Below are 12,668 nucleotides of genomic sequence, written 5' to 3' on the forward strand. Positions count from 1 at the left end.
AGTTACAGACAATTTCCAAAAAGGCAAGTGCCATCTCTTCAGTGAGCAACAATTCAGGTACAGAAGTTGGCACAGGGAGGCACCAGCAAAGAGGGGCTGGCCTGCTGGAACAGAGACCCAGAAACCAAATTAGATGGCGAAACCAATAGCAGAAGGGCCCCACCTCAAGCTGTATGCAGGTTGGAAGGGACAAACCACTAAGTTACATATAAGAAAATCGAGGCTGGGAAAGCCTGAGGAACTTATCTGAGGCCACCAAACCAGGCTTCTCAACTCTAACAGGTAAACCACACATACGACATGGCACAGAGAGACACATAAGACAGCTCATGTGGGCATAACCAGACACCACTTTGCCATACACCGAGAGAGAGAGAGAGATGCCGCCATTTAACTACATGGGAGCACTCCCTGCCTGCCAAGAACACACACTTACACCAACCCTGTAAAGATTCTAGAAACATGATCATCTCCTCTGGAGAAGGAACTGACTCCCCAAGTACACCTCAACTGCTGGACTTTTGCCTTCTTTCCGGCATTCTTGAGCATTAGAAAGAAGCTTAGGTTTCATCTGCAAATTATCTTACGTTTCAATAGCAATCACTTGCATATATATTTTGAAAATGCCTCATAGTTGCCAAAAATGCTTCATAGCTCCCAAAGTTTCCAGGCCCACACTTTCATCGGCCACTCTATCCCTTGACAAAGGCAGGGCAGGTGTGAACACACTTATTTGCATCTTGCCTGAGGTCACAGAGCTAGTTCCTTGGCAGAGGAAGTAGAGACCAGGGTTCCTGATTCAGCAATTTACAGGCCCCTAAATGGAAGCCAGATCCATGCAAGAAGACCCGTTGCTTTAGGGAAATCCAAGCTGCTCAGAGAAGTTTAGCTTAAAACCAGATGGTTTAGAGAAGCAATCTGCATAGAGGCACGGTGCCGAAATGTTGGAAAAAACTGAGGCTCAGACCAGCAGTTCATTTTCTTGGGGTTCATTCCAGAACAGGTGTTTATATACACAGGCCCATTTCCTCTCCCACAGGGGTTCAGTTACCCTGGCAAGGGGTGAGAGCACCATGTACAGCTCAGGCCTGTTGTACATGCCATGGACCAAATCAGCTTGAAAAGATGAATGTCACGAGCTCTGTGAGGACAGGGCTGAGTCACTTCAAGCTCACCGCCCCCTACTCTGATGCCTGGGTTGGAAGAGGTTGATCCAAACCTCACAGGAAAACCAAGGATGCTGTTTTGGGAAAAGCACACCTTGGAAAGTGGGTAGTTGTATGGAAATGGGACGTGGCCTAATCTTCCTCTTTAGTCCATAAGGAGAGTCAACTCTGCCTGGGAGCTGCATGGTCTCTGGCTCAGTGAGAAGAGGAGGACTTTAGGGCCACCCTGGGGGCTGCCAGAGCAGTGCCTTCCAAACTGTAACATGTAGATCTTGTTAAAAGTCCAGATTCTGGCCTGGGAGTGGTGACTCACACCTGTAATCCCAGCATTTTGGGAGACCGAGGCGTGCAGATCATGAGGTCGAGATTGAGACCATCCTGGTTAACATGGTGAAACCTCATATCTACTAAAAATACAAAAATTAGCTGGGTGTGGTGGTGCACGCCAGTTGTCCCAGCTACTCAGGAGGCTGAGGCAGAAGACTGCTTGAACCCAGGAGGCAGAGGTTGCAGTGAGCTGGGATGGTGCTACTCCAGCCTGGCGACAGTAAAACTCCGTCTGAAAAAAAAAAGAAAAAAAAAAAAGTACAGATTCCAATAAAGTAGGTCTGGAATGAGCCCTGAGATTCTACTAGTGGTGAGTGGGCCAAACCACACTGAATAGCAGAGAATGTTCCCTGCTACCCTGATCGCCTTCCCTGAAGGTAAAACAAACACATTCCACTTGGAACCACAGGGGGGCACCCCAGCTTACCAGATTACTTGAAAGCTATTTAAACCCAGAGGCCGGAACCCCAGGCAATCCAGACACCCCATGTCATCCCTTGCCTGTGGAAGCTGGAAAAGTTCTCCGGTTGCCGTTGTCTGCAGAAGATAGGGCAGCAGAGCATATACCAAGAGTAACACCCTTGCAGTCCTTCTAGGCCCCTTCAACTGTCCCTAGCAGGATTTGTGGGGGCCCTGAAGTAGAAGCAATAACCGCAGTACCTTCTGCCTAGCCACAGGGAAACCCTTTGAGCAGGAGCCCAGAGACATTGCTCCAAGACACAGCAGAAATGCAGAGAATTACGCAGGTACCAATGATGTGTAGAAAAAGCATTGTATGCCGGGCGCAGTGGCTCACGCCTGTAATCCCAGCACTTTGGGAGGCTGAGGCGGGCGGATCACCTAAGGTCAGGAGTTCAAGACCAGCCTGACCAACATGGTGAAACCCTGTCTCTACTAAAAATACAAAAATTAGCCAGGTGTGGTGGCAGGCGCCTGTAATCCCAGCTACTCAGGAGGCTGAGGCAGAAGAATCCCTTGAACCCAGGAGGCAGAGGTCGAATTGAGCCAAGATGGGGCCACTGCATTCCAGCCTGGGGGGACAAGAGCGAGACTTTGCCTCAAAAGAAAAAGCATTCTAAAGGAGTTTAGGGTGCCTCTTGGCTTCTCTTTAAGGAAAGGAAGAGGCACTCCAAACCCCACCTGTGGCTCATTCTAAACCACTGGGACCCTGTCCTTTTCAATGGTTTCTCTCAGCAGGAGTCAGGAACCACAGCTCCAAGAACTTTGCAACTTTTTGTTACTATTATGCTGCAGTGATTAGCAACCCAATCCTAACAGCAGAGGGCTTGGGACCTTGTCTTTGGGGCAACAAAAGAAGAGGGGGCTGTGTCTGACTCCTTGCGCAGGCCTGGCGATTAGGTAACCCTCAAATGATGTGCAGGTAGGGAAGCTAGCTAAGGGGTAGCTCTGGGCACAAGCAGAAAAGTAGGTATAGGATGGGCAGAGAACTGACGTGGCCCTGAGAAGGGTAAAGGACAGAGCGAAGAAATCAGTGAGCACGTATTCTGAAGGATCCCCTTCCTGCCCCTTCGACCCTCAATGGTCCCTGACTGTGGGTGGAGGAGGACAATGCCAGTCTCTTTGAGTTTCATTTGTAACCCCTACCCTTTCTCCATTAAGTCTATCAATTTTCCGCTAGGTGTGGTGGCTCACACCTGTAATCACAGCACTTTGGGAAGCCAACGTGGGTGGATGATGAGGTCAGGAGTTCGAGACCAGCCTGACCAACACGGTGAAACCCGTTTCTACTAAAAAAATACAAAAATTAGCTGGGTGTGGTGGCACATGCCTGTAAACCCAGCTACTCAGGAGGCTGAGGCAGGAGAACTGCCTGAACCAGGGAGGCGGAGGTTTGAGCAGAGATCATGCCACTGCACTCCAGTCTGGGCGACAGAGTGAGACTCCGTCTCAAAAAAAAAAAAAAAAAAGTCTACCACTTTTCTCAGTACTAAGGAAAGGGAGAAACTAGTTCTAGAAACCCCCTGAGAGGAAGGGCCTGTAACATAATATAACATAATGTAACATAAGCATAATAATTATGTTACCTAAAAGTAACATAATATTTAGAACACTTTATGTCTTCCTATGAAACCCACATGCACCCTGGAATGAGACATAAAGAAGCTAATACATTCCACGATTTTTAAAATTTATTTTGTTTTGAGATGGAGTGTCACTCTGTCGTCCAGGCTGGATGCAGTGGCACGATCTTGGCTCACTGCAACCCCCATCTCCTGGGTTCCAACCATTCTTCTGCCTCAGCCTCCCGAGTACCTGGGATTACAGGTGCGCAGCACCATACCCGGCTAATTTTTTCTTTTTTTTTTCGAGATGGAGTTTCACTCTTGTTGCCCAGGCTGGAGTACAATGGCATGATCTCGGCTCACCACAACCTCCACCTCCCAGGTTCAAGCAATTCTCCTGCCTCAGCCTCCCGAGTAGCTGGGATTACAGGTATGCACCACTATGCCTGGCTAATATTGTGTTTTTAGTAGGGACAGGGTTTCTCCATGTTGGTCAGGTTGGTCTTGAACTCCCACCCTCAGGTGATCTGCCCGCCTCAGCTTCCCAAAGTGCTGGGATTACAGATGTGAGCCACCTCGCCCAGCTAATTTTTTTAATTTTTAGTAGAGATGTGGTTTTACCATGTTGGCCAGGCTGGTCTTGAACTCCTGACCTCAAGTGATCCACCCACCTCAGCCTCCCAAAGTGCTGGGATTACAGGCATGAGCCACCATGCCTGGCCTCAGTGATTATTTATTGAGCATCTACTCTGTGCAGAGATACTAGGGATGCAACATAAACAGAATCCTTGTTTACACTATATCTGCTTCTAGTTGAAGAGACTGACAAAGAGGAAATATGTAATTTTGGACAGTGATCAATGCTGTGATAGTGATAGGCACAGGGGACAACTTTCAAGAGGGAGGTGAGAAAAGCCTCTCTGAGGAGGTGACAAGTGAGCTGAAAAGTCCTTGAGGAGAGTGAACCAGCCATTGCAAGATCTGAAGGAAAACCAAACCAGGCAGAAGGTACTGCAAGTGCAAAGCCCCTGAGGCAGGAAGACCCTGGGTTTGCAGAATTGCAAGGCCGGAATGACCACAGAGCATTTTGCCAGAGGGGGCTTGGTACAGATGAGGTCGGCTCATATGTACCTCTCGGGCCACAGCAAAGATTCAGATTCTAAATGCAACGTGCGGCCACTTAAGGATTTTAAGTAGGAGTGTAAATTATCCGAATTATGATTTTAAAGCCACTGGCTAGGCCCAGTGGCTCACGCCTGTAATCTCAGCACTTAGGGAGGCTGAGGCAAGCGGATAACCTGAGGTCAGGAGTTCCAGACAAGCCTGGCCAACAAGGTTAAACCCCGTCTCTACTAAAAATACAAAAATTAGCCATGTGGTGCTGGGCGCACGTAATCTCAGCTACTGGGGAAGCTGAGACAGGATAATTGCTTTCATTGGGGAAGCAGAGCTTGCAGTGAGCTGAGATTGCACCACGCATTCCAGCTTGGGCGACAGAGTGAGACTCCGTCTCAAAATAAATAAATAATAAATAAATAAATAAATGTTCTGCAGCCACCTATGTGGAAAATGGATTATCAAGAGACAAGACAGGAATCAGGGAAACTAATTAAGAATCTGTTACCAGAGCACAGGAAAAATGTAATGGTGGATTGGATCAAGGTGTTAACAACGAAGATGGATGGAGAAGTGGTCATATTTGGGTATACATTAGATATAGATTCAACAGGACTTGCCGGAGACTTGCACGTTGGGGACTGATAAGACTTGAAGAATCAACTCTTGAGTATTTGGAGCAACTGGATGAATGGTGGTATCATTTATCGAGAAAGGGAAGACACAGGGAGAAACACCGGGAGGTTGGGATCCAGGGGTGGGGGGAAGTGGGGGTGGACAGAAATTTGGGCCTGGCCCACCATGAAACTGTTACCTTTACCCAGTCCAGTAGGGAATCCAAAGAATTTCCATTGCAATTGTGACTGCGAGAATATACCATTTCCCGATGCCAGGTTCAGAAAGCCACTGACCCCACCACCCTGCCTCTTTATACTCTCGGAGCTAATGATTAGACACTAAAAGGTTTTTGGGAAAAACAAAAACCCAATCTCTCAAAAGGTCTATCCTTGATAGAAGCAACAGTCAAAAGCTCTGCCACTTAAATCTCTGCCTCTTAAATCTTCTCTGAGTCAGCCTAATTGGAAGAGCTTAACTTGCATACAGAACCCTAACTGCAGGGAAGTCTGGGCAATGTAGTTTCCAGGTGCCCTACCTCTGGAAACCAGGAAGACCTAGCAGGAGGACGGAAGTTGAAATGAATGCTGGGCACCGGTCCACTACTTCCACAAAGGGTGTGTAATTCACTACCACCATCATTTGCATACAATGGTAGCCCCCGGTAAATACAAACTTCAAACAATCAATGCTCTCTGAATCCAGCTATGATCTAATCTGGGGGTCTTTAATGGAAGCCACAGTGGAATCCAAAGGAAAACGGGAACCGGCATTATCTAACAGATAATTCCTAGTGAGAAAGACTGGAATTGGCCTGGCATGCAGGGCTGACCTCATCTGACCCAGAGAGATGGATTCCCCACTCACACCTCCACATGGCCGAGCCTAGGGGTCCTACCACTAGCCCCGCCGTCTCTCCCATCATCTGACCCCTCTCGGGAGACAGCCTAGAGTATTGGTGACGATAACAATGTCTTTGGGAGATAGGACTGGGTCTTCGTATGTTTTGATCATCACCACTATTCGGTGGTTATTTCCATGAATGTTTATCAAGGACGAAAGGACAGAAACGAAAAACACGAGATCAACCACTGGGGTTGCTGGTGAAATCCAGACGAGAGAGCAATGGCTCTGGTCCAGAAAGCGAGACAGACAGAAGCACAGATTTGGCCTCCGTTGAGAAGAGGGTATTGGAAAGGAAGGAATCCCGCAGACAGCCTAGGTGGGGTATGGGCGCGGACGCCCCGGAAGACCCCTCCTGGGTGTGGGGTCACCGTAGCCGCACGGTGGGGTGGGGGTGGGAGGCGTCCAGGAGCGAGTCAACCGGGAAGACGGTTGGGAAGAGATGAAGCCACTGGGTGCAGGAGTCCCGGGGCCGGGACAGAACCCGTCCCCATCCAGGAGCCCTCACCACGCACACGAGCAGAAGGCAGCGCCAACTCCCATTCCAGCGGCCGCCCGCCGGAGCGAGCGCGGCCCCTTTAAAAACCATGTAAACAAAGCTTTGTTCCCCCAACCACCCCTCCTTCGCGCTTCCCCGTCCCGCTCCTTCCTCCCACCCGGCGTCTCCGGGCCGCTGACGTTGCCCGCGCCTTTACGCCGTCCCAGCGGTGCTGCGCATTCTCCAACCACGGCCCGGGCCGCCTGGGCCTGCGCAACCGAGAGGCGCTACGCCACGAGCGTAGCGCGACGAGCCCCCAGCGCGCAGGCGCAGCGGCGACGGCGTCGGCGGCGGCGGCGGCAGCGGCCCCGGCCGAGGTGCGCGCTGGGGGGGAGGGGGGGCCAGAGAGGAGCATGAATGGAGCAAAATGGCGGATCATGTGCAGGTGAGAGGAGCCGCGGGGGGGGGAGGGGGCAGCCACGGAGAGCGGGGAGTGGAGTGGGGGGCTCACGCGGCCCACAGGGCGCCAACCGGCTCGGGGATCGCCAGGCCCGCGCCGCCGCCACTCGGGGCTTTGGAGCCGCCGCCCGTCCCGGAGCCACGGGGCCTTTCCCGCCTCCCGGGCCGGGGGCCTCTTCCGTCCCCTCCCACCCGGTCCCACGCCTCGCGCCCGGGGCTGCAGGGGCAGGAACTGGCATCCCGGCGCGCGCAGCCCTTAACGCTCGTCAGTCACTGTCTTCGCGCCCGGGGGAGGCCTCCGTCAAGTCCTCGGGACCCCTGCGCCTCACGGTGAAGCGAAGGGGACCCCCTTGCTGACTCTGTCCTGTGGGGGACGCCCCCATGACGCCCGCCATCCCTCAACAGATAACAAAAAGGAAACCTAGCTCTGATAAACCTCGCTCTCCGGAGTCTTTCCCGCCGCCTTCCTCTCACGCCCCCGAATACGAGAGACGCCCCCCCACCCCCCCGCGCAACCCCGGCCTCCTTCTCCCTCCCACGGATGCACCTCCGCTCCGACACTCCAAGTCGCACAGCCCGGAGGGCCGAGCTCCCCGGTCCTTCAAAATGGGTGCTGAGGCCTCGGCCCGCCCCCCCTCGCGTCCCCCTAGCCACAGTGAAGGAGTTGAGCGCCCACACCTCCTATGAAACACGGATTGGAGGGGGGTGTGTCTGAAATGAGAGATCCAAGGTTGGGTGCAGACGCTGCTCGGGAGGGTCTTGATGTAGGCTCTAGAGCTGCCCGGAGCGTGCTCTGGGGCCAGGCCACTTGCCTCAAAGACAGGCACAGGCCCTAGAAAGGGGCAGCCCATACCGAACCCAGTAGGAGCTGGAGGACTGCAGGGTTAATTTCTTGCAAACTAGGTAAAGTTTTTCCTGTCTGTGGCGGAGATCTTATATTTTTATGACAGTTATTGATGCACATCCATTATGGGGAACCTTCCAGTTTTCTAGGTAGCCAGCTGCACAGGTTTTGTGTTGTTAGGTAAAAATTACAGGGCAAGAAGTGCCGCCTTTATACTCTGTGGCATCATTCCTCACGTAAAAAGAATGATCTCATTCCTAATATGTCTACAAGAATCTGGAGTGGTGTGACTTCTGTCCCTTTCTTTGATTGGAGAGAAGGGACTAAATGAAAGACTTAATTTTCTGGCGAGAGATCAGTAGAGTAGATCTTCTTAGTGTGCGGGACAAGTTGTCAGCAAGAAACATAACCACAGATGAAAAAACCACTGGATTTGTGTTTTAAAGCCAGCATCCTGGCTTAATTCAGAAGTGGCAATAAAAGTTGATACAAGGTGACAATAATAATAATAGTGTAACACCTTTAGTTTTATAGCAGCCATTTCTAAGAAAGGTGAGAGATTTTATGTGATTTTTAAAATTTCTTGCATTTTAAAAGAATCAGTAGGCAGGAGTTACTTCTGTCATTTAAAGGAACAAAAACCAAAGCACAAGAATGATAATGAGATTTGCTTAAGGTAAGGCTAAATGGCCCAAAGTCTTTGGAGTTTGAGTCCAGTGCGCTTCCTTGCTGGGGGTGGGAGGATGTCTATGAGCATTCTGGAACAAGCTTTGAATAGATAGCCTTTCCAAACAATGGTCTGGAATGCAGAGGGAGTCTGTACTTTTATGAATATACATCGTGCTATTTGCTATTTCCTGTAAAGAAATATCTCTTAATGTGATCTCTCCCACATTTTTGAAGCAAAAAGGTTGTTATTCCTGTTAAAGTCAAGATGCATTAAAGCAATCTTCACAGCATTTGTTGCTCCAAGGAAGGTCTGTCTTATTTTTAGTAAGATGTTCTCCCACTCACCCGAAAATCTATGAAAGTAAGAATTTATTAGCTTTTCAAAACAAAGGGGAGCACGTTGATCAGTGTTTTATTTATACTCTTTATTTACTTTTAAGAGCTGTAATCTGTTGGTCTAAATTAGTGCTTGGTGGTCTTCATATCAACAGGGTTAGTTTGTGAGTGAATTTTTTTCTCTTTAGGGAGAATGGGACATACTCCTTTTCTTTGTTAGACCGCTAAGTGTTAACAATATGGAGCACTCACAGACTTTAAGGTGGTACTTTACTGTGGCAGAAAACCTTCCTATAAAAAAGATACAGCCTTCCCTAGGTAGAATGAGTAAATAAGGATTCATTAAAGACCAGTCTGCAATGCACTGGGAGAAGAGTTGGGGGGGTGAGGGGATGTTTTTCTCATAACACTGATCAAACGTGAAGTTTATAAAGGTGTCTTACAGATTCATGACAGTGATTATTTGAGAGTTGCATATGTAGAACTAAATAGTTGAGTCATTATGTATCTAGTGCTTTTCTGAACCACCAGGGTGAGCAGTTTTTTCATAATTGAGACTGAGTGTCATATGATTCTCAGGCTGTCTCCGGCTGATGTCTTGGGTATCTCTCTTCTAAGGATATGTGTTTTATGAAGATTTCAGTGCTATAAAACTTTAGTAATGGGAAAATTACAATATTTGGTTTCCATTTTAGCTCTGTTGATGTCGTAGGCAAGTCTGTAGAAGAGTGGCCTTAAGCAGCTCCTCGCTGTGATGAGTTTCTTATTCTTGGTCTTAGATGATCTTATCTAACTTTCACCCTGAAGACAAGGTGGTTACAAAGCTTTGCCTAGGAGAAAAAAATCAAACTTATTTGTGTTTAATTATCTTCAGTGCCCTTCCTTCCATGTTTTTTTTTTAACATATCTAAATTAAATGAAGAGAAGGAGAATTCAGTATCTGAATAGGCAAGTTACTGCAAAGAGATGAAGACAAGGCTCAGTGAACAGAGGTGATGCAAAAGATTAAGAAGTATCAGATGTTAACTTTAATAGTGCTAGCTGGTGTGCAGGAGCTCGAGAGGAAAAGGAAAGAATATCATTTATACATTGAATTTCCTATTTAATATGAATTATATTAACTATACTGTAAATAATGGAAATGAAGACTTGATTCCAGGGTTTTGTTGGAATTGCTGTCTTCTTGTGCTGGGTCTTATCCCAGATCCTAAAGTGTTATTCACTGGGCTCTGCATTATGACTATACTAGCAGAATATACTACTTACAAAGTAGTCATAGTTTGTTTAAAATTCCAGGCACAGTAATTAAATATTGACTGCCAATGTAGTAACTCTGGGGAGTTGTGAAGAATCATTACAGCTGTCAGGTTAAATTTTAGCAGGGTGCAAAAATTCGGCCTGATTATAGCAAAAGTGATAGGTTTTTCAGCTTTTAAAAATGTGCAAGGAAATAAGTGCTATGGGTAGTCCATTTTGAGAAGGGAGTTCCATAGAAGTTTTGAAAATTTTAAATGATAAAAACATAACTTTCCTCACTTTTTTCCAGTTCAACTAATACCAGAATGCTTAGTGTGTGCAAGGCCCTTGCTGTGCTGGGCACTGCAGAGGATTCAGAATGAGAAAGACACTGGAGCCAGACTGCTGAAATGTCAAAATCTAATGCTCTCTTTTGGCAGGCTTCAGGAGTACACACATAGATACAAGAAAGAATGCACTGATTTCAAAACGTGCTACATCTGTATTGGGTGATAAGAAGTAACTATATCCCCTCACCCACTCCCACCCTGATATACCTCTTTTTGTGGGTTTATGTAAATCATACATGTGTATTTTATTTTTTTTTACTCCTATTCAACACAACACTGAAAATGTCTATATTTAAAACATATATATATATTTACTTGATTACTCTGACTTCAGTATATTTCCTCTGAGAAGCCTTGAGAAAACTTAAGGGATGTATATGTACATGTGGGATCATTCAGACACTTAACACAATAATACAAAATACAGTACAGTGATGGAAGAATCTCTGATTTAGAGAGAGGTATAGAAAGAAATATCAGGAACATCTCTGTTCTATATGTTACGGAGAAATTAGCTTCCATTTGACTCAGAAATTGATGTTCATAACCATCAGCTGTATTTTCTTTTTTCTTGGTTGGGTTTTGAAAGCAATATTGTACTACAGCGTTTCAAGGTGGGAAAGTTGCCAATTTAAACGAATATGCTAAATGTCTCTCTGTAGGTACAACTACTGAGGCTACTTTGCCCACTTCAGTATGTGCAAGGAAGATAGTATTTTGAAACTGCATCTTTTTTTTAAACACCTAACATTTATTATCTCACAGATTTTTCTCAGGGTTAGGAATCTGGGTGTGGCTTAACTAGATGGCTCTGGTTCAGAGTCTGTAATTTGCAGTCAAACTCAGCTGGGGCGGCGGGCTGCAGTCAATCTCAGGGCTTGACTTGAGGATAAAGAATCTTCTTTCAGGTTTACCCATGTGGGCCTTGTCAGGCCTCATTTCCTCACTGGCTTCAGTTCTTTACCACATGGGCCTCTCCTAGTGCATCATTTTTAAGGACTTCATTAAATTCTGTAATGATATATGCTTGTATAAGTGACCTATCTTTGGTTTATTTTTCCAAAAACTTTTTATTGAAATACGTGCCTGCAGACAGGTACAGAAATCATTGAGTATTCACCTTGCTGAATTTTCACAAAGTGAATAGTCCTTCATAAGCACCACCCAAATCAAGCCAATATTATCAGTGTCCCAGAAGTCCCCTGATGTGTTCTCAACAGCAACTGGTAGCTCACCACCCTACCCCACTAACCACTATCCTGTCATTTGATTTTTAAATCTGCTTTCAGAACTCAAGCTGAGTAACTTGAGAGTTTTAGCTTCAAAGCCAGGGGGAGAAGCAGTACAGAGCAGTGATTATACAGCTTTGGGGGGATTTATTTCAGAATGTGGTGGAAGCTGTGTTGCTGCTCTCTCTGGTAGGGGTGGGGAGAATGTGTCTACAGAAAATTGTACCTAGAATTTTAGGCCATTCATATACCTTGTAACTAGAGTTTAAAGATAGTAAAGTCTCTTTTTAGATGAAATGCTTACAGCATTTTATTGAGAAACTGATTTACAAGTATTTCTTTTTTGACTTATTTGAAAGGCTAGTTCAGATGATAACTGAACACATGATAGGTGTTCCTGGAGAGTTACATGCAGACTAAATTTTTAAATAATTAAATTCTTGAGGATGATTAATAGTGAACGCTTAAGCATCTGCTAATATCCAATTTTTGTTACTGTGCAGACACATAGAAAGAAATACAAGATATATTTATACAAGGACCTTACATTGAATTGAGCATCATAACAAGCCTGGTCATTGAGTTGTGAATTTGTAATGAGACTGGTTTTGTCAACATGTCCCTGAATGAGGGGACGGTCACTACCCCATTATCTTTTCCCCCCATTCCAATACATCTGAGGAATACATTCATTCCTCACATTTATAGTGGCTCATTAACAGGAAATGCTCAATGGAATGGGATTGGTACCCAGGAGACATATCAAAATATTGGGGAGGGAGGAGAATTGTAAAAAACAAACCTAGAGCCGGGCGCGGTGGCTCAAGCCTGTAATCCCAGCACTTTGGGAGGCTGAGGCGGGTGGATCACGAGGTCAAGAGATCGAGACCATCCTGGTCAACATGGTGAAACCCCG

The 12,668-nt window shown here is 46.8% G+C and overlaps 1 protein-coding gene across 1 annotated transcript in view; it reads left to right on the top strand.

The window, feature by feature from the left end:
- Window positions 1-6,962: 6,962 nt before the first annotated feature.
- XPO7 (exportin 7) overlaps window positions 6,963-12,668 on the top strand; it is an 85,391-nt gene continuing 79,685 nt past the window's right edge. Inside the window, exon 1 of the mRNA XM_017539715.2 lies at window positions 6,963-7,074. Coding sequence (XP_017395204.1) covers window positions 7,057-7,074 — 18 coding nt within the window. The 5' untranslated portion in view covers window positions 6,963-7,056. The remainder of the gene's footprint in view (window positions 7,075-12,668) is intronic.

This window comes from Cebus imitator, unplaced genomic scaffold (assembly GCF_001604975.1).
Source record: "Cebus imitator isolate Cc_AM_T3 unplaced genomic scaffold, Cebus_imitator-1.0 Scaffold120, whole genome shotgun sequence".
Classification (NCBI taxonomy): Eukaryota; Metazoa; Chordata; class Mammalia; order Primates; family Cebidae; genus Cebus; species Cebus imitator.